This window comes from Dipodomys spectabilis, unplaced genomic scaffold (genome assembly GCF_019054845.1).
Source record: "Dipodomys spectabilis isolate Male_0828 unplaced genomic scaffold, ASM1905484v1 ptg000095l, whole genome shotgun sequence".
NCBI lineage: Eukaryota > Metazoa > Chordata > Mammalia > Rodentia > Heteromyidae > Dipodomys > Dipodomys spectabilis.
Genome location: NW_024870772.1, coordinates 27,926,408 through 27,948,651, shown reverse-complemented (window position 1 = coordinate 27,948,651; position 22,244 = coordinate 27,926,408). Strand labels below are relative to the sequence as shown.

The window sequence follows — 22,244 nt, the reverse complement described above, 5'->3', positions numbered from 1 at the left end:
ATTGGGGTATAGGCATCTCAGACTAGGATTTTGGCCCTGGTCCTGGGAATCCAAAAAAGCCAGAGCACCTCAATGTCATGGTTATTTTCTAGTAACTTCTTGTTTGAATAGCTTAACTGTCCTAGGTTGTTAAAGTGATTCCCATGAGGAATCACTATCCTCACTGAGGCTAGTGTCCTACCTATCCCCAGTGTATTGGCTAGTACAACATAGTAATCAGAGTCACTTTTAGCTTCTGTAGTGGTTCCTTTGAATAATTCTAAAATATACTACCTTTTTTCCCTCAAGATAGTATATCTCAGTATAATTAGCTAGAACTAACTTTTTTGGCAGTAGTGGGATTTGAACTCAAAGCCTTGCAGCCTTGCACTTGCTTACTAGGCACCATCCTCTAAAACTGACTTTAAATGTAACCTGTGACTTACAGATCCTTCTGTTCTGTTCAGATGTAACCAGATTTTGTGCACTATAAGGTTAGAAACAGTAGGAGCAATTGGTAGAGACTCCCTCATCCCTGAAAGTCCTCATCCTACCATAGGGTTAGAAAAACACAGATAGGTTCATTGCTGCTTGTGAAGACAGAGAAGGCTTTGCCTGTTCATGCTCTACTCCCTCAAGGGTAAAATCAGCACATATGAGATCATCCTTAAGCTTTTCATCTTGCTCTTAAATTCAGTGGCTCACACCTGTAATCCTAGCTACTCAGGAGGCTGAGATTTGAAGATCACAGTTTGAATCTCCAGTTAACCAACAACAACAAAAAAAAGTGGAGTTGTAGCTCAAGTGATTGAGCACCAGTCTTAAACAAAGAGAGCAGTGGAGACCCTGGTTCAAGCTTCTCTAATTCGGTAGCACTGATTTTCTTCTACATGTCTTTGAACTATTGACTCAATGGTTTTTAGACATTTTGGCTAAATCCACAGTAAGGATTACATTTTACATTCTGATCTGTTATACAAAGATACATGCATAAGCTTAAGTGTGCATGTGTGTACTTGTGAGTGAGAAGCTGAGCAAAAGCACTACACAGCAAAAATACACTGTGTATAAGGTCCTGGGATATTTTTTCTCCTATTTATTTCTTTAGTGCGAGGCACAGTCTCCTATACTGATTGCACAAGCCTCAGGTAAACCTAGAATTTGCTAGCCTCTCTGTTCCCAAGATTTCACTTCTTTCCAGGTTAGTCTTAAACCATTTTTTCAGATAAAGAATTAAATTATTTAGAACATTAGAACCAAACGACCTAATTCCAGCCCTGTATTTCCCTCATGTGTGTGGTTTCATTTGATAGAAATCTTTTAGGGCAGAATATTAACAGTTGGTGGGAAGGGTATAGGAGATTGAAAGTAAGATTGGGAACACACAGTGAGGAGCCCATTCTGTCCCTTTAGGGAGTTAGTACACAGTTCTGGAGGAATGGGTAGGCCTTCCAGGCTTGAAGTTGTCAAGTGGAATTGAAGCAAATACAGCTTATAGGGAAACAGGTTATGTGATTTCAGTGTGAAGGGTGGGCTGGAGCAGACAGAAGGCGGGAAGAAAAACGTGAGCAACAGATTAAAACAGGATGCTGGTGGTTTATGCCTGTAATTCAGGAGGCTGAGATCTGAGGATAGCTATTTGAAGCCAGCCTAGGAAATCCCATGAGTGTTATCTACAATTAACCACTAAAAATCCAGAAGTAGAGTTGTGGCTCAGATGGTAGAGTACCAGCCTTGAGCAAACAGCTAAGGGATAACACCCAGGCCCTGAGTTCAAGCCTTAGAAACAGCGTGTGCATGCGCGTGCACGCACGCACGCGCATGCACACACACACATACACACACATACAGTCTAAGAAAATATGGTGAATTTTGCTATATACTTCAAGTGCATAGATTTTTTTGACAATATATTATTCTCTTATCTCAACAATACATTTACAAAAACATGATACAAAAACTGTATCTTATCCAGCATGGTAGTCACTTACTCCAGGAGTAAGTGGAAATAAGCCACCATGCCATGGGAGCAGAATCTCTCCACACAGTTTGTCTGTTCATACCTTATGCTTTATCTTCTGTTCTGCCTTGATTTTGCCCTCTTACTCTTCCCACTGATATGGTTTTAGTAGTTACATATATTTTCCTTCCAATAGATCTTATCTTTCTCTTTCCAAAGCATTTTTATTTTTAGTACACTCTCTCTCTCTCTCTCTCTCTCTGCCCTAAAGATTGTACAGTCTAGACCATAAGTGAGTACAATCTAAACCTCAGCATTGATGGTAAGTGTGTAGGTAAGGGGAAAGTTATGATGCATATTTTGGACTATGATCTTTAGAACTAAAAAGCTGCTTGATGTTAGTGGGGGATAACCAGAAGTCAGTGCTAGCCCATCTGTAAGGACACCTGGGAAAAGCCCAGAGCTAACATTGTACTCAGCTATGAAAGACCACATTGTCCACCATTGCTGCTTCTGTTCCATATTATACTAGAGATGATAGCAAAAGCTACTAGCCAAGAAAAAGAAGTAAATACCCCACATATTTAGAAAGGAAGGCATTTCTGTTTGCATAGAGTATGGAGTTGTATATAGGAAATCCTAAGGAATCCACAGAAACAAAACAAAAAAAATTAAAACTTAATTCGTTTTTTGTATTAAAAGATTCAGAATATAAGATCAAGATGCAAAAGAAAATAATGTTTTTTTATAATCTGGCCATATGCAGTTCAAAACTTGAATTAAGAAAACATTACTATATTCAATAGCATCATAAAGGGGTGGCTTTGTCCAAAAGAAAATGTATACTTTCCTGACTTATGTAACTGTAACCCTCTGTTTTTAGCACTTTCTTGTTTGAAATAGCTTAGCCTTTCTGTTGCTAAATAAAAATACTAAAAAAGTAAAATACCTATAAATAAATAAGAAAAAGAAGTCTAAGATTTGTATAGTAAAAACTACAAGTGTCATTAAAAGAAAATAAATAATATGCAAGTAAATAGAAAGGTACTACACGTTGAGGGATTAGAGAAAACTCACTATTTCATTAGAGATATTTGCCAAACTGACCTAAAGAGTCAAATACTGTCTCTATCAAAAGCTTAGTTTTTTTTTCCTTCCTCCTTCAGATATTGGCAATCTGATCATAAAACTTGGATATGGAAATTCAGGGGACCCAGGATAAGCAAAACTGTCCGAGATAGAAGGCTAACCCTCCCAGCTTCAGCACTCATGACAGTGTTACTACTGAACATTGATTAAGACTTTGCTGCTGAGATTGAGATTGAGATTCCAGAAATAAACCTAGAATTTGTCCATAGTCAGTGGACCATTGTGCCAAGACAACAAAAAAGAAAAAATTGTTCCTTGAAAAAACAGTACTGGGTCAACTAGACAACCCAAACTAAAGATCCATGGAAGACACAGTATAAATAGTTATTACTTTGGTTAAGCAGTTTCTTAGATGTGACATCCAGCAACAACCAAAGGAACAAGACAGTGTGGGTTCTTCTATATCTGAAATTTTGAACACAAAAGGACTTTTTATCATGAAAGTAAGATGATAGCACACACAATGAAAGAATATATGTCTGATGAGTGTTTAGACTCCAGGATATATAAAGAACTCAACAACTCAAACAGTTTAAGACAACCCACTTTTTAAAGTAGGCAAAGGATTCAAAGGGATTTTTCTTCAAGGAGAAATACAAACAGAAAGTGAACACTACATCCATCAAAAGATGTCCAACACCACCAGTCAAGAAAATACCACAGTGAGATACCACATGAGATAACACTGTAACTAGGTTTTTTGTTTGTTTGTTCAGTGCCAGACTTGAGTGAAAAAGCTCAAGGACAAATCCAAGACCTAAGTTCAAGTCCCAGTACTGGTACAAGAAATACAGGGCCAAATATTTTTATTTAGCTTCTGTATTCTAACATTATTACATTGTAACTTAATATTTGCTGACCCTTGTTATATAAGTAGATGTAATAATACAACTGTGGCTATATTTCTTTATATATCTGTTCATTTTAGCTAGTGGTGTTGATTCTTACCCTACATTTTTGAAGAAAAATTCCAATAATGTATACTAATTGACTTTATCAAAGTCCTGCATACATTTCACCTACAATATTCCTTTTTTTTTCCTTTGGTCAGAAATTGCTGTAAGCCATGACATCAGGAATTTTGGAAAGTCTTGAGAGGAGCCAGTTGGGAGGATTGATGACAGGTGGAGAGAAAACAGGAGAGCCTAGCAATTTCAGTCAGGTCAGCAGTAACATGGCCTGCCGTGAGGCCTCTGTGTCTGAGCTCTGCACTTCATAAACTGTGGACTGTCATGTTGGGACTTACCACGCATGTCCAGTGTTGTTCCTCTGCAGCAGTGGGCTGGGAGGGGCTTGGTCATGTGACCTTGAGAACTGGAAGGCAGTGTTCCAGGCTAGGACAGTCAGAGCACTTCCTCTCAAGGACCCCTTCTCTTCTGGGCTGGTGCTCCTAACCTGGCAGGCCTTGTTTTCTTTGTTCCTTGACAGTAAGGGTATAGAATGAAGGCCCAATCCTCTCTTCTTTTTTTTTTTTTTTACCCAGGATTATAGCAACAGAAAAAGCTGTGTTAAGTTCATTTTTTTGTTTTTGTGTTTGTACTGATGCTTGAATTCAGGACCTTGTACTCTCACTTGGCTTTGTCACTCAAGGCTGGCACTCTGCCTACTGAACCACACCTCTTCTTCTTCTGGCTCTTGCTGGTTCATGGACTTTCCTGGCTGGGCTGGTTTCAAACTGTGATCCTCCAATCTTAGCCTCCTCAGTAGCTAGGATTACAGGTGTGAGCCACTGGCACCTGGCTCACAGAATTAATTTAGCAGTGGAAAAGGATGCTCCACACTGCAATAGCAGCAGCATAGTTTAACATGTTAGTCTTATATATCAAGATATAAAAATACATGCCGAGCATACATCTTTCTCTACATTACCATTCAAATCTGAGTAGTTTATGCAAGTACTGTTTTACGAGAATCTGATGACATCCAGATGAAAACTAGAATCACTTTCTCTGTGACAACAGAATCACAGCCTACCTCCAGAGGAGCAGGCATGGGATGTGGTTAGAAAAACTCCTTCACCACAGCCTGCCCAACTCCCAGCAACTCGGGACAACATGGGAATGCCAAGCAACAAAGCTCAGCACCATAACTAGGATTCAGTCTTCTTACTGACCTCAATGGTCAATTTTGTTTATATAGGAATAAAAGCCCTGCAGGTCAAAACCTCTGGAAATTCAGACTGGGTCCTAGAAAAAACTAAGTCTAGTAGCAGAGCAAGGACTCACTGAATTAAATGGAAATAGGTTAAGTGAAACAAGAAACGATTAATGTGATTTAGAAAAAGAAATGAAGTAATTTTAATATGGTTGAGAGAAGAAATGACTGGCAAGCAATTAGCAGAGCACAGAACTAGAACCAAGAAATGTTCTCTTTTTTTGTCCTCATCAAAATGTTTTAACACGGGACATGTACTATGGCTCATGCAGGTAAGTAATCCTAACTGCTTAGAAGCTCAGATCTAAGGATCCTGATTTGAAGTTAGCACAAGCAGGAAAGTCTTTAGACTCTTATCTTCACTTCATCAGCAAAAAGCTAGAAGTAGAGCTGTGGCTCAAGTGGTAGGTGCTAGCCCTGAGTTCAAGCTCCAGTATCTAGTATCAGCACACATAAAAACATTAGTTCTGTGGTGTATTTTGGTAGGTGTTTGAAAGATACATTAGAAGTGAAATGAGAAGTTATAGCTGTCTCACTTGGCCTTGGGGTCTGTTGTGGGTGTCAGGGCTTTGAAATCAGGTTGGCTGTATAGCCGGCTCTCTCTCAACTCACAGGCCAAAGGCGAGAGAGAAGACAAGGGAGGTTGGGGATTTCTCAACAGATAGTTTTTATCTTTAAATCCAAACTTGTGATTCCAGTTTTGACCTTTTCCTGGCTAGCAGGAAGTGGGAAGAGGTGGAGGAGAATGAACAGCTTCCACATGAAGGACCTGTATAGTACATCACTTCTGCCCAAGGGGCAGCCTGGGCCAGGATCCCTGCCAGATGAAACAACTCTGCTCAAGCTTAGCAGAAGGGGGGCCAGTGCTTTGGTTCTGTTTCTAGAAAGAAGTGGAGAGAAAGTTAGGAGGGAATCTTAGCCAGCTCTGCTGGCAGCCTTGGGAAAATTACTCTTCTCTAGTCTATTTGTAAAATATAAACTTTTCATTATTTGTTCTGGCTTTATTATTTTGTTTTGTTTTTGTCAGTCATGGAGCTTGAACTCTGGGCCTGAGCACTGTCCCTCAGCTCTTCAGCTCAAGGCAAACGTTCTACCACTTGAGCCACAGCGATGCTTCAGGTTTTCTGGTGATTAATTGGAGATAAGAACCTCACAGACTTTCCTGTCTGGGCTGGCTTAGAACCACGATCCTCAGATCTCAGCCTCCTGAGTAGCTAGGATTACAGGCGTGAGCCACCTGCACCCGGCACTTTTCATTATTTGTTACTGTTTTGATAAGTAGGTTAGTATTTTTTTAAACAAACCAAACCACCTGTGAAGACTTCATGAAGACATCAAGTATACCTTTAATAAATATAGATATCCCTTTTTCACCCTTAGTGGGTGATTTCTTCCGAACACAACTCTTATCTAAAAGTAATCATGATAGTAAAGTTCTATATTGGTAATAAATTACTCCAGACATAGTAAATGTCAGTTTCTGTGGGTCAGGTGTCTGTCCAGCCTAGCTGTTGCCTATACTTCAAGTCTTCCTTGCCAGTCAGGTGCCAAAAGTAGTTTCAGAAAGTCACATAATCAACGAATGCTGGGATTGGGGTTTGAACTCAGGGTTTGGGTGTAATCCCTTAGCTTTTTTCATTCAAGTCTGGTGCTGTACCATTTGAGCCACAGCTTCTGAACTTTTTACTGTTTAATTAGAGATGAGTCTCATGGACTTTCCTGCCTCCGCTGGCTTTGAACCTCAGTCCTCTGATGTCACCCTCTTGAGTAGTGGCAGAACTGTTTTTTTGGAAGCTGTTAATAGCCTAAGCTGCAAATTTGTTTTACACCATAGCCGCCTCTTTGTCTGCAATGGAATGTGATTCTGGGGCCCCTCAGCTAGTCAGAAGTCCACCCCTCATTAGTGCTCAGCACGAGGTTGATGGCACTCCCTGTGCACCAGGCCCTAGTCCAGACGATGAGGGAAGAAATGGTAAAGAAACTGCTCTATTGCTACATTCCTGTCCCTGGAAGGCTGTGATGTTAGAGGATGGACCAGTAAATAAGGATCCTTAAAGGGTCCTCCAAGTCAAGGTATGTAGTGTATCCAGAGAGCCTGCAGCCTGTCGCTTCTTTAACTCCATGTTCTGTCTTGCAGGTGGAACATTACCAAACACAAGAAAACATTACATAGCCATGCCCTGAGATAGTGTGAAGATTCAAAAACTACATGTCCATTAGCTAAGGAAGGCTGTAAAGGTGTTTGTGTCTTTTGCTTTTGGAACTAGACATGTTTGTTAAACATCAAAGGAGAGTGAGTGCTTTCGTCCATCTGACAGGTATCTCTTAGGAAGAGGAAAACTTCTGTTTAAAAGGAAGTGGATATCGGTGGCTCATACCTGTAGTCCTTACTACTCAGGTGGCTGAGATCTGAGGATCCCAATCTGAAGCTAGCCTGGAAAAAAATTCAGTAAAGGGCTGGGAAGGTGGCTCAGTGGTAGAGCGGTTGCCTTGCATGCTTGAGGCCCTCAGCACCACGTAAGCAAAAAGAAAAAAGCCAGAAGTGGCGCTGTGGCTCAAGTGGTAGAGCACTAGTCTTGAGCTGAAGAGCTGAGGGACAGTGCCCAAGCCCAGAGTTCAGGCCCCATGACCGGACCGAAAAAAAAAAAAAAAATTCAGTAAGACTTATCTCCAGTTAACCACCCAAAAGCCAGAAGTAGAGGTATGGCTCAAGTAGTAGAGTATCAGCCTTAAACAAACAGAGCTAAGAGAGAGAGAGAACAAGGCTCTGAGTTCCAGTACTGGAGACAGAAAGAGAAGAGAGAGATGAGAGAAAGAGAGACAGAGAGAGCGATAGAGAGAGAGAGAGAATACATATCAGAGCATAACCTGAAAAGCTGTCTTTCATTTTTTTCAGATGGTTGAATGACATGGAAACAAGGCTTAATATTAGGGTGAATTAGCCGTAGTTCAGCAATTGTGTTCAAACCACAGTGGAATTGTAGGTCTATGTCAGCCATGAGCTTACAAACCTCTGATGAAAGGTGTTAGGTAGCTATAATTTCTTGAGGTAAGGGAAGGGTGTGTAGTACAAATCCAAACCTGTAATTAAGGAGCAAGCTGCAATGAAAGCACCTGAATCCAGGCAGAGGGTCCACTTCAGATGATGGTGCTCCACAACAATCTGCATGTGTCTGTATGTGTGTCTGTATGTGTTGGTACTGGGGCTTGAACTTAGGGCACAGTGCTTTAGTTTTTTGGCTCTATGCTGGTGCTCTACCACTTGAGCCACAGCTCTACATCTAGCTTTTTGGTGGCTCATTGGACATGAGTCTCACAGACTTTTCTGCCCAAACTGGCTTCAAACTGTGATCCTCAGATCTCAGCCTCTTGAGTAGGAAGGATTACAGGCATGAGCTATCAATACCATACCATACCATTATCTCCTTACCAGCCTTGATGTTTCTTTCTATAGTTTTGAAAGGTCCTTTTTAGTTACTCTCTTTATGTGGCAACTCACTTTGGGGTAGAGGAAACTAAGGAACCTAGATTTTTGTTTGTTTGTTTTGTTTTTTTTTTGTCGGTCATGGGGGCTTGAACTCTGGGCTTGGGCGCTGTCCCTCAGCTCTTCAGCTCAAGGCGAGGGCTTCACCACTTGAGCCACGGTGCCACTTCCGGTTTTCTAATGTTTTATTGGAGATAAGAGTCTCAGGGACTTTCCTGCCCGGGCTGGCTTTGAACCTCGATCCTCAGATCTCAGCTTCCTGAGTAGCTAGGATTACAGGCATGAGCCACTGGCGCCCGTCCCTAGATGTTTCTTGCTTCACTCAAGTCAGGCCATTCTTACCACTGAACCACCTTCTCAGCCCCAAGTCAGGCCATTCTTGAGGCAGGTCTGCTTTCAAGATAAAACTGACTTCAAGTCATATCTAAATAATTAAACTCTACTCTGTGCTGCAAAGGCTGCCAAGCTAGTCCTGGCACATGGGCAGGAAAAAAGGTTACAGAACAAAGGCTGTTGACTGGGTCCTGTTAATTCTAGGGCCTCCCCTCTACAATATGCTTATTGTTAAATTTTAATTAGGGTATCTGAAAAGAAACTACCACATTATCTTCAGGCAGGAAAGAGAAGTTTATGCCTGAGCCACTCGTCCCCAGCACAGGTTGGAGACACACTTGGAAATGGGGGAACATCTTGCTGGCTGAGATTAAGTAGGGAAGGGACAGGGAGCAGATGTGGCCATGCGAGATGTAGATGTGACCTCAGAGCCTGGGAACCTCCCACAATCTGAAGGAGATGTGACCACGGTGGTCCAGGATGTGACCTCAGAGAAGGGGGAGGTGTGCCAGTCACCTAGATGACACAGGTGCAGTTGCTAGGCAAAGACTTCCTGCATGGAGCACTGGGTTGGAGGTCGGGGCACCTATGTGTAGATTCAAATTCACACACAGACTCAAGAGTACCTAACACTTACTTTACCCGTAGCAAGAGTTGGTGTCTGTACTGATACAGCTCTAAAGAAAACATCATATCCAGACTCCTATGGGTGACAAATGTCACCGGCAATCCAGAGTTCTACGTATCATTGAGTAGATCATTTCAGAAGAATGTAAAGATTCCTTTGTGTGTGTGTGTGTGTGTGTGTGTGTGTGTGTGTGTGTGTTTTCATGTGTGATGGTCCTGGGGCTTGAATTCAGAGCCTGGATGCTCTCTCTGAGCATTTTGTTCAAGGCTAATTCTACCACTTGTGCCACAGCTCCATTTCTGCCTTTCCAGTAGTTTATTGGAGATAACAGTTTCACTCACAGTCTGCTTGGGCTGATTTTGAACTATAGTCCTCAGATCTCAGCCTCCTGAGTTGCAGGATTACATGTGTGAGCTGTCGACAACTAGCATAAACCTCCCTTTTAAAAATAAGATTATGCCGGCGCTGATGGCTCACGCCTGTAATCCTAGCTACTCAGGAGGCTGAGATCTGAGGATCGCGGCTCAAAGCCAGCCCGGGCAGGAGAGACCGTGAGACTCCTATCTCCAATAAACCACCGGAAAACCGGAAGTGGCACTGTAGCTCAAGTGGTAGAGCGCTCGCCTTGAGCTGAAGAGCTGAGGGACAGCGCCCAGGCCCAGAGTTCAAGCCCCACGACCGACAAAAAAAAAAAAAAAAATAGTAAGATTATATATTATACAGAACCATGTCACAGTGTACATGGATTCCAGAGACCTAGCCCTTTGGCTAAACCTTTGTCAAAGCTTGCTAGATTAAGGGGCTGGAATGTGGTTCAAGTAATAGAATTAACCAGCCTTGCAAACACAAGGCACTGAGTTTAAACCCAGTACTAGCAAAAATAATTAAATGCCAGTTTTACTAGACTGAAATTTGATCACAGATGCTTTCTTTTAAATACTGCTTGTCTTTAAATTAGACCAAAAATCCCTGCTGCATGGGCTTTCTTAGCAGAAGACTGGGGGCTGCGTTTGTGGTGCTCAGCTACTCCTAGAAAGGGCCTAGATTTTTGTGAGCCTTTGGGACCCTCACCCCTTGGGGGTGGTATCTGTGTTTTTGTGGTGCTGTGCAGTGAACAGTATCTTATGGTAGGTAGGGTGTTGGCCTGGTCACTGTGACAGAGACATAAAATAATAGTATATAGATGTATTCCCCCAAGACCACCACCAAGCATGTGTCTCACCTAGGGCTACAGCCAGACAGTGTAACCAACCAGGATCACAAGCCATGTGATTATACCGGCTCAGGGTGGCAGCTGCTCATCATCGATGCTTCAGTGGTGGCCTGGGTGTGTCTGCATTGCTGGGTGCTGCCTTCAGAGACGGGTCCACCTGGGGCACCGCTGGGGAGGCAGGATGAGACTCAGTGCGTGCCCAGTCCTGAAGGCCAGAGCCCACAGAGCACCATTTCCCCGGGCCTTTCCTCTGTCCCCAGGGCCTCTCTGTCCAGACTCCCTCTGTTCTGAGGATCCAAGGCTTATTGTAACCTCACCTTTGTAAGGGCCCCAACTCTAAATACAACCACATGCTGAGGTACTAACTTAAGCCTTCAACACCTAATTTTGGAGGAGACACAGTTGATCGTATATAAAATGTGAAAGTGTCAGTATCAACATGACATGCCCTTATAGGGTGAGATTAAGGCCACACATGTGCAGGTTTCTCTGGGTGCTAACATTGTGCTCTCTTGTATATTCCCAGAATCCACAGACGGAACTGTTGTCATATTTTTTGTGTTCGGCAGGCCTGGCAGCTGCGGTTCAGTCACCTTGTGGGCTACGGTGCCAAATACTACTCATATTTGATGTCCAGAGCTGTGGCATCCATGGTTTGGAAGGAATGCTTCCTTCAGGATCCTTTCAACAGGTAATCAGGGCTGGGGGAGGTCCATAAAATCTCCCTCCTTCAATCACAGTTGCCCCATCACCTCATTACATGTGAAGTCAGCCTCACCGAGGGAGGAAGGCCCTGGGGACATGATGTGGGAGGTCTGTGAACAGTCTTCATTCTGTCCTTCACTCCAGTGACTCTCCCCCTCCTGCCTCTTGCCACAGCCAGGAATGTATTCCCTATGTCACACCTCTGCAGTGGGGTCTATATGTAACCTTCCAGGGACTCCAGATGGGGTACTAGGGTTCCTCCACATCTGCACAGGGCAGCCTATGTGCTTCTTCATGTGTTTTTATGTTGTGTGTGTGTGTGTATGTGTCTCTGCATGTGTGTACGTGTGCTAGTACACCCTGTTAACTCAGAGCCTGGGTGCTGTCCCTTAGCTTTTTGGCTCAAGGCTGGAACTCTACCACTTGAGCCACACCTCCAACTTCTGGCTTTTTACTGGCTAACTGGTGATAAGTGTATCATAGGCTTTCCTGCCCAGGCTGATTTTGAACCTCGATCCTTAGATCTCAGCCTCCTGCGTAGCTCAGATTACGGTGTGAGCCTCTGCACCCAGCCTTCTACATTCTTCTTTACTGCTTGGCACAGGGCTTAGCACTCTCCCTCACTTGGGAGAAGCACCGTTGGAAACACTGTTAATAGTTTCTTTCTGGAAATTATCCCCTCTGCTTTTTTATTTCCTGGGAAGTCTGGAGAAGGGAACTTCTCTTCCTACCCCAACACAGGTCCATTTTCGGTGGCCCCTGCCTGCCACCTACATAGTTTAGACAGCTGCAGAGTGCCTCCTCCCATTGCTGTCTGTCATCTGGCCTGGGAGGTCTTGCCCACATATCCATCACTGGGATAGCCAGTGGTCCAGACAGTCGTTTCCCAGTTTTCTAGAAGAGGCAAAGGGACAATTGCATGGGATTAGCCATGGTGAACCTGTAGCAATTCATTGCCCCCACCTTTCTTTCCCAGAGTAAAGGCAGATCATGACACTGGAGGGTACAGGGGAAGCAGGGCTTGAGAAAGATAGGCTGACCGTGGACATGGCATGGGCTGTGGTGCTCCCTGACTTGACTTCGGTATCCTCATAGGACTCCTCGTAACAACAGGAACCCAGAGAAGTTGGGGTTTGGCCTTAGGATTCCTTAGCAGGTGTTTCTTTGAAAGCAAAATAGTAATTATGACCTGATGTCATAGTGGTTTTAAAGCACTTTATCTCACCACCACATGGATGAACACACCTGCACCTTTCAGGCAGTTCTGAAAGGTGCCTATTAACTTCATCGCCTACCATAGCTTAGGTGCATGCCCTCTTTAGATGTGAAGGGTGCCATAGAGATCGCACCTAACAGCTGGGAGGGTGGATGTTTCCTAAGAGGAAACTGAGGCTCACAGAAGGTGAGTAGTTTGCTCTAGGTGTCACAACTAACAGACTGGACTGAGGGGATCCTGTGGGTCTCCCCAATGTAGATCTCCAGCCCCCAGTTCCCTGCCCACCTCTTTCACTCCTTGGACTTCTCTAACTGACACACTTGGATTGTCTCAGCACTTAATAATCAGACTCTGTTCCAAAGTCTTTGGAACTTGAATTCAAGTCAAGATTTTTTTTTCTGGTCCTAGACACTGTCTCTGAGGGTTTTGCTCAAGACTAGTGCTCTACCACTTGAGCCACAGCTCCACTTCTGGCTTTTGGGGTGGATAATTGGAGATAAGAGTCTTAATGGACTTTCCTGCCCGAATAGTCTTCAAACTGTAATCCTCAGATCTCACTCTCCTAAGTAGCTAGGATTACAGGCGTGAGCCACCACCATCACTCAGCATAGAGGGTTTTTTTTTTTTTAATGTTGTACAGCTTGCCCACATGTTATTTTGTATTCTGCCTTTGCAGACTGTAGACACCTAGTCTCCTTTTCAGATTTTATTATTTTTGAAGGATCTGCAGCCAAACTTGACTACCATAAATCAGTGTCAGGGATTGCAACACTCTATTGGTGATTTCTATAAAACAGGCAAAATACCATCTTATTTGAGGAAATTATACTTTAGAAGAAAACCACATACTATTAAAGACATCTGTTTCAAAATATTTATATCTTGATTAAATGTGTAATTCTCACCTAGACATGTAGGAACCAGACATAAAACTAAGACTTGAAAGGAAGCTAGTCAAAGCATTAGGCTAGGAAATTCCTAGCCTCTCTCAAAGGGTCCTTTTTATTTATCTAGAGACAGAGTTTTGCTTTGTAGCTCAGGCTGGCCTTGAACTCACACCCTGTCTGATTAGAGACCATGTTCATAAAAATTACCTATACATAACAATGCTCTGGAGTCAGTAGAATGCAAATAGTATCAAAATGTATTTAACTCAGGATTGGAGTGTAACTCATCCCATGGTAAAGCAATCCTTCCCCTCACACCTATTATTTAACTCATCAGGGTATGTAGTCAGTTTTATTTAAGAGAATGACATCTTCCATAAAGTATAAAAACTACATCACTAAGTAGCTCTTTGCAGGAACCATTCATGTGGAGAATTTCTGTGTCTTTATGTGTTGGTACAATGTTCCTCAGAGGACTGTCACCTACACTTACTCTGTTAACAGTAGATCTGAGAAGATGGAAATGAAGGAGCTCTTTGCTCCTCTGCTTTGGCCACCAGCACATACAGAGGCTGCCGATAGCTACCCTGTACTCTCCTCTCCTTTTCTTTTCTTTCTTTTTTTTTTTTTTTGTTGGCCATGGGGCTTGAACTCTGGGCCTGGGCACTGTCCCTCAGCTCTTCAGCTCAAGGCGAGCGCTCTACCACTTGAGCTACAGCGCCACTTCAGGTTTTCTGGTGGTTTATTGGAGATAGGAGTCTCACGGTCTCTCCTGCCCGGGCTGGCTTTGAACCGCGATCCTCAGATCTCAGCCTCCTGAGTAGCTAGGATTACAGGCGCGAGCCACCAGCGCCCAGCGTCTCCTCTCCTTTTCTTATTTCATTGTCCTCACCTATCCTTTCTATGCTGTGTGTGTGTGTGTGTGTGTGTGTGTGTGTACACACATGTGCATGCATGTACACACACCAATTTTGGGGCCTGAACTCAGGGCCTGGGCACTGTCCCTGAGCATTTTTGCTCTAGGCTAGCTCTCTACACTTGAGCTATAGCTCCATTTCTGGCTTTTTTTAGTGCTTAATTAGAGAGTCAAGATTCTCACAAACTTTCCTGCCTACGCTAGCTTTGAACCTCAATCCTCAGATCTCCGCCTCCTGAGTAGCTAGGATTACAGGTTTGAGCCACCAGCTCCCAGCACATTTGTGTCTTCTTGTATTCTCTGAAAATAAAGACTGACATAAGTAATTCTAAACCTCTCTTTAAAATAGTCTCCACAATTATACAGAATTGGATAGCATCTTATTCTTCCCATATCAAATAAATCAAATGTAGTCTATTCTGTAGAGAGGCCACTGGTTAACAAAACAGAAAGCCAAAAATGCACTTATGCTATTATAACAAACCTATTGATTCTGGTATTATTTATGTTGGCATCAATTTAAAAAAAAAAATCAGAATTTGGATCCAGTGTTGGTGGCTCATGCCTGTAATCCTAGCTACTTGGAGGCTGAGATCTGAGGATCATGGCTTGAAGCCAGCCCAGGCAAGAATGTCTGTGTGACTCTTTATCTCCAATTCACCAGCAAAAAACCAGAAGTGGGGGTATGGCTCAAGCAGTAGAGCTCCAGTCTTAAGAGAAAAAGGTAAGACACAGCACCCAGGACCAGATTTCATGTCCTAGTACCAGCACCCAAAAAGTCTGAGAAGGAAGAAAATAATCTCCCCTCTTGCCTGGTGGTGGGGTTTGTGACTGGGGCATCAGGGTCACCACCTCTAAAAAATTCAGGGTAGGTATGGGTGAGCAGGTGTGGCTAATAGCATTTCCTCTACTGCAGGGCTGCTGGGGAGCGCTACCGCAGGGAGATGCTGGCCCATGGCGGGGGCAAGGAGCCCATGCTTATGGTACAAGGTAAAGCAAAGTCTAGGTGGCTGCCTTTCCTGCAGTCCAACTTTTCAAGTTTATGAGTTCTGTGCTTTGGTGCTTTGCTTTTGGAGTACTACGACACTTTAAAATGTTGTGATAGGCCGGGCACCAGTGGCTCACCCCTGTAATCCTAGCTACACAGGAGGCTGAGATCTGAGGATCATGGTTCGAAGCCAGCCTGGGGAAGAAAGTCTGTGAGACTCTTATCTCCAATTAACCACCAGAAAACCAGAAGTAGTGCTGTGGCTCAAGCGGTAGAGCGCTAGGCTTGAGCTGAAAAGTGCAGGGACAGTGCCCAGGCCCAGAGTTCAAGCCCCACGAATGACAAAAAGAAAAAAGAAAACAACATTGTGATATTTACCTTAAATTCTTGGAAAATTTGCCTTGAGCTGAAGAGCTGAGGGATAGCGCCCAAGCCCAGAGTTCAGGCCCCACAACCTGACCCCCCCACCCCAAAAAAAAAAGTTTAAAAAAAAATGGTCGGGCACTGGTGGTAAAGCACCAGCCTTGAATGACAAAGCTGAGGGATGCACTAAGACCTGAATTCAAGCCCCAGTATTGGCGCGCGTGCGCGCGCGCGCACACACACACACACACACACACACACACACACACATTATATAAATATATAATTATATCCTCTCCCATGGTATAACCCCTGTTTTCACTGTATTTGATGTCCGTATAATTTGGGGAGGGAAAAGGAAAAAACAAAATGTTTAAATAGAGATACAGGTTGACCCATTGTAACAATGAGATGTACAAGACACTGTTGAACAATGAACTTTACAATTTAGGCGGGGTGTGGGGGGGGGGGGGGAATGTAGTTGTGGAAGTAGGAAAGGGATAGTAGGGGAAAAACAAAGGAGGAGGCAACAATGTTTGATAAGAAATGTACTCATTACCTTGCTCATGTAACTGTAACCCCTCTGTACAGTATTTTCACAATAAAAAACATAATATATTAAAAATAAAAATATATAATTACATATTTATATTTAATATTATATATATTTAGATGTAATATATAAATATGTATAGCATTAATTACATACAGGCAGGATTCCAAATGTCAGTGGAGGCATGTAGATAGATGCATAGACCGCATCTCTGCTCTTAAGGAGCTTATGTCATCTCATAAGCCTTTTCCGGTTGGATAGATGGACTGTTCATTCATTCAGGCTTCATCTACTCTTTGTTACACCAGGTTTATAAACCTGTCATCCAGACCAGCAATCTCATAGCTTCTTGTAGCTTTAGTGGAATATGTCCTCTTGTCTTCTTGATGAAGAACACCATCTGTTGCCACCTTAATGTCCTCATTGCTCCGTATGGGCCCTTCTTGAACTTTACCACATCCACAGTATTTTCATTGTTGTTGTTCCACAGCATATCTTTCTATGTGGCCCAGGCTAGCCTTCAGTTCTGGGCTCAAGCTATCTTCCAGCCTCCCGAGTATGTAGATCTAAAGGTACACAGCACTGCACCTGACTAGAACTGTCTTAAGTGATTTTCACATGCTAGTTAATCTTCTTAGTACACTTTAGAGGTAAGCATTATCATTCTCTTACATTTTATGTGGAAGATAATTAATAGACCAGGTCCCCTCCCTGCCTGTGTTAGGAGACAGTGAATGGGAGATCAGAATTTGAATTTTGGTGGCTGTGGGGCTTGAAATCAGGATTTGGGTGCTGTCCCTGAGCTCTTTTGCTCAAGACTAGTGCTCTACCGCTTTGAGCCACAGGTCCACTTCCTTGAGCCTGGGACATAGTGATCAAGCTTCTCAGCAGCCTGTGAAACAATTCTTTTAGCAAAGGGTCTGCTGTGAAGCCAGGCACAAGTGAAATTCATTGGCTGTTGCTTAGATTGTGTACTTTTAGCTGGTAGTCTGCCAAGTTTTGTGATAGCACACCAAAGGATGAGGAGATGCCCAGGTTGCTTTCTCTTAAAAGATGGTTTCTATTATGTGTGGTCTTTGAGAACTGTGCTTTGTCCTTTGGGGCTTTGAATGAGTATCCACATGTAAATATTCCATATGGTTTCAATACAAGGAAAAAGATAAATCCTTTTCATATTTCTCTTTGGACTGGTGTAATTTCCTACTCAGCTTCTGAAGCAGCCAGTGGTACAGCCACCATACTACAAATTCTCTTCTTTATCCAAAACATACTTGTGTTTAGAAACTTAATATTTACCACCCCCGTTCACACACTTATGAGGGAAAGACAAGTCACGCATAAGACCACAGATGCAGAAGTATTCCAATTCTAGAGAACACTTTATACTTTTAATATCTTTCTCCATATTCCTTCCAGTCTCATTAATTGCTATGAGTTGTTTTGTGCCAGAGATGAACGGGGGGGACCTGCAATATGGTCATACTGGTTTTCACTTTGTAGAGTTGGACTTAAAAGACAAAGCCTGTTGGGGTCATTTTCTGTATGTACCAGACTGCACCAAAAACTAGAACATTTTAGATGAGTTAAGGCCGTGCATAGCCTTGCCTTCTAGTATTTCTATCTAGGGGATTTCTTGTAGGTGTGATTGGCAGAATTACTGAGGCTTGTGATTTTAAAAAAAAGCATAATCAGTCTAATTGGTGTTCCTTTTCTATGAAAGTGTAATGTGTGGGTGTGGGTGGATGGGCTTAACACAGGGCCTCACACTCTTACCTTCTTGCTCAAGGCTGGCAGCTTAGGCTGCCACTTAGGCTACACCTCCACTTCTGGCTTTTTGCTGTTGAATTGAACGTAAGAATCACGCAGATTTTTCTGCCTGGGCTGGCTTTCAACCTCAGTTCTCAGATCTCAGCCTCCTGAATAGCTGGGATTAAGATGTGAGCCATGAGCAGCCAGTGAAGGTGCAACTTGTTACAGGTACTCTGCTTTATTTAAGTGCTTCCTTTATTAGATCATTATATACATAAGGAACAGTAGAATACCTCCTTTCATACTGTGTGCCTCTATTACCAAATCATGACTTCATTTTACTTCCCTGATGAAAGCTTGACTTTCAGATGGAACTCCAAGCCATTTCTTCTGTCCCAAGTGCCTCCACATGGTACTTTGTGATCTTTGAAGAAGACTTCAGAAGAAATAGCTGTAGTGTGAAAGTTTGTAGAGTCCATAAGCTTTATAGACCATGAAAATGACAATACGCCTCGTGAAGGTTAAAATGGGTTTGTGACTTTAAGTATTATTATCCTACAATTTGTGAAATTTGTGAAATTTACGCAATCACCTAGGGCAATCTCAATAAAAAATTATTAATAATAAGAAGACCAGAGAAATCAGAGACAGCTTTTGATCTGGAATGCTAAATACTGCACTTAAAATTTTTTCTTTTTTTTTTTCTATTCTTTTTTTTTTATTGTGAAAATACAGTACAGAGGGGTTACAATTACATGGGCAAGATAATGAGTACATTTCTTATTAAGCATTGTAGCCTCCTCCTTTGTTTCCCCTTCTCATCCTTTCCCATCCTCCCTCCGTCCCCCCAACCCAATCCTCCCCCCCCCCCCACCAAAGCTGTAAAGTTCCTTTTTCCACATAAAGACTTGTACATCTCATTGTTGCAATGATCCACCTGTATCCCTATTTAAATGATTTGCACTTAAAATTTTTAAAAAGGTATTCACTTTTAGATTACCTTTTCCAACATGAGTCATCCCTTGGGACGGACCTTGGCTCTCTGTTTGTTCTTTATGAGTCTCTTTGCCATTTTTAGTCCCTGCTGGCAGATGGCTCTTAGTGGCCAGAACCCATCTAAGGGAGTCCCAGAGAATGCTCGCTTTGCCTTTCTCTTTTCTCTTGTTTGCTCACATTTACACATTCATTGCTAGGCAACCATGTATACCTATTCTGTAGCTGTGCAATACAATATACAGACTCAACCTTTTCTGTCCCTTACTGTGCAGAGGGGGCTGCCCAGGAAACAACAGGCCTTTCTTAAAGCTTTTTGAATTTTTCCTTTCAATGCTCTTACTGCCATTTAGACTGAGAATTTAACTCAAAGGTTAAAACACCTCCTAGCACTGCCATAGTAAGTTTCTTTGGAAAGCCACTCATGTTAAAGGAGATAAAATTGGAATTGACTTCGAAACTGTTTCTCCTTTTGGGTTGTGTGTGTGCCAACACTGGGGCTTGAACTCAGGGCCTGGGCACTGTCCTTTAATTGTTTTTCATGCAAGTCTAGTACTCCACCACTTGAGCCACATCTCTTCTTCTGGCTTTTTGCTGGTTAATTGGACATAAGAATCTCATGGACTTTCCTGCCTATGCTGTCTTCAAACTGCAACCTCTGATCTCAGCCTCCTGAGTAGCTAAGATTACAGGCATGAACCACCAACACCCAGATTTTTTTTTTTCCAATCCATCTCTGAAGGGGTTGTAGGACTCAGACCTATGGCTGTGAGAAGTCAGAGATAGTATGGCCTCTGAAGAAGCCTGTCCTGAGCGTGACTCAATGCCAGGACAGTGCAGACCGAAAGCAGCATTGTACTTGCCTAACTCCCAAGTGAGGGCTGGCCCTGCGTTCTCACTGAGGATTTCGGCAGCTCCTTCCACACCCCACAGAGTTTTGGCTTAATGTGAACTATCATATTTCTGAGTAATAAGAGAACTTAACATTCGACTTCAAACAAACCATGATGATATGGCATTTTCATTCATTTTGCCATTTTAGAAAATATGTACTGGAATGTTTTTTTAAGTTGTGCTGTGGTGAACATGATCCTCAGTTGGGTTTCCATTATGATGCTTCTAGAAAATGTGCAGGTTTTTGGGCTTTTTTTTTTTTTTTTTTTTTGGTCAGTCATGGGGCTTGAACTCTGGGCCTGGGCTCTGTCCCTCAGCTCTTCAGCTCAAGGCTACCACTCTACCACTTGAGCCACAGCACCACTCCTGGTTTTCTGGTGGTTTATTGGAGATAAGAGTCTCACAGACTTTCCTGCCTGGGCTGGCTTTTGAACCGCAATCCTCATATCTCAGCCTCCTGAGTAGCTAGGATTATAGGCATAAACCACTAGTGTCTGGCAAAATATGCAGTTTTTAACAAGGCAAACATACCCTGGTTGTGTGAGTAAGGCAAACCTAATATCTCCCCCGTGGGGCACTTCCTGACACCCAAGGTAGAGGGATGCACAGGACTTCAAATAGAAACTACTAGGCTTGTGCCTGACAGATGGATTCTTCTTTATTTTTTTTTGGTAGTTCTGGGACTTGAACTCAGGACCCAATCTCCCTGTACTTTTCTACTCAAAGCTAGTGCTCTACCATTTGAGCTACAGCTCCCCCTCTGGTTTTTTGGTTTGGAGATAAGAGTCTCACAGACTTTTCTGCCCTGGCTGGCTTTGAACTGCGATCCTTGAATCTCAGCCTCTTGAGTAGCTGAGATTACTAGTGTGAGCCACTGGTGTTAATAACTCAGTTTCTAACCATTTTTAGCCACCATGGCTCAATGGGAAGATTCTGCCACAGCCTGGGGAACCTGCAGCTGCTACGGGAAGGACATGCTTTGTGCCTGTGGTCACAGCATTTCTGTGGGCTAACCACAAAGAATTGGTGATTGGGAGGAGTGGAAGATTCCAGATTTTGGCCTTCCAGAAGGCTGTTTACAAATGATAAGCAACTTATTTTCTGTACTCCTTTCCAGAAGAAAAGGTAGAGCTCTATCTCTAAGTCTGTGGCCAAAAACAGTTTGCTATTTGAGATACAGAGTTAAGTGTCAGAGTGGCATTAGGACTGAAGATCAGATAAGAGAAGAAGGGAAAGAAGTCAGTTCCCAGCCGACTCAAGCTCCCTTCCAAACTGACTCAGAGCCAGGTTTAGAAGCCTGCAGGGCCCTTCCTTAAGCTGATTAAAATCACTTAATACTTTACATTTCTACAGAGCTTTATAGTCGCCAAATCACATTCCCTTTCACCATAATCACCCCACGTCATCTAGCTCATCAAATACCATTTTTGTACACAAAACAAACCAGAGAATTATACTTTATATTCCAAAAGGTCACTTGCTTTGCCCAAGAAGCGTAGTACAAGCAATCCCTAAAGGCATTTACTTCTTTTTTTCCCTCCCTCCCTCCCTCCCTCCCTCCCTTCCTTCCTTCTTTCCCTCCTTCCCTCCTTCCCTCCTTCCCTCCTTCCTTTCGTGCCACTTCTGGAGCTTGAACTTAGCGTGTTGTCCCTGAACTTTTTTTATACGTTATTTTTAATTGTAAAAGTACTGTACAGAGGGGTTACAGTTACATGAGCAAGGTAATGAGTACATTTTCCTATCAAGCATTGTGGCCGCCTCCTTTGTTTTTCCCCTACCATCCCTTCTCTCCCACTTCCACAACTACTCCCCCCTCCACCATTGTTACAATGGGTTAACCTGTATCCCTATTTAAGCATTTTGTTTTTTCCCATTCTCCTCTCCAAATTAGAGAAGGATATATACAAGATGCAGGGCCTGACATCAAAGTGAAAACAGGGGTTATACTGTGGGAGAGGAACACACAAAGAAACAAAAAAATCACACAGTACATATGACCATATAAGATGATGTTAAACGAAATGAACCCCAAGATAGGGACACAAATATTTTTCTTGGTATTGTTTCTAACATATTTATA

At 42.9% G+C, this 22,244-nt stretch overlaps 1 protein-coding gene across 1 annotated transcript in view; it reads left to right on the top strand.

Annotated features, from left to right (window-relative positions):
• LOC122112809 (mitochondrial intermediate peptidase) overlaps nucleotides 1–22,244 on the top strand; it is a 110,048-nt gene that overhangs the window by 73,126 nt on the left and 14,678 nt on the right. The window contains exons 17-18 of the mRNA XM_042685758.1: nucleotides 11,470–11,591; nucleotides 15,541–15,614. Coding sequence (XP_042541692.1) covers nucleotides 11,470–11,591; nucleotides 15,541–15,614 — 196 coding nt within the window. The remainder of the gene's footprint in view (nucleotides 1–11,469; nucleotides 11,592–15,540; nucleotides 15,615–22,244) is intronic.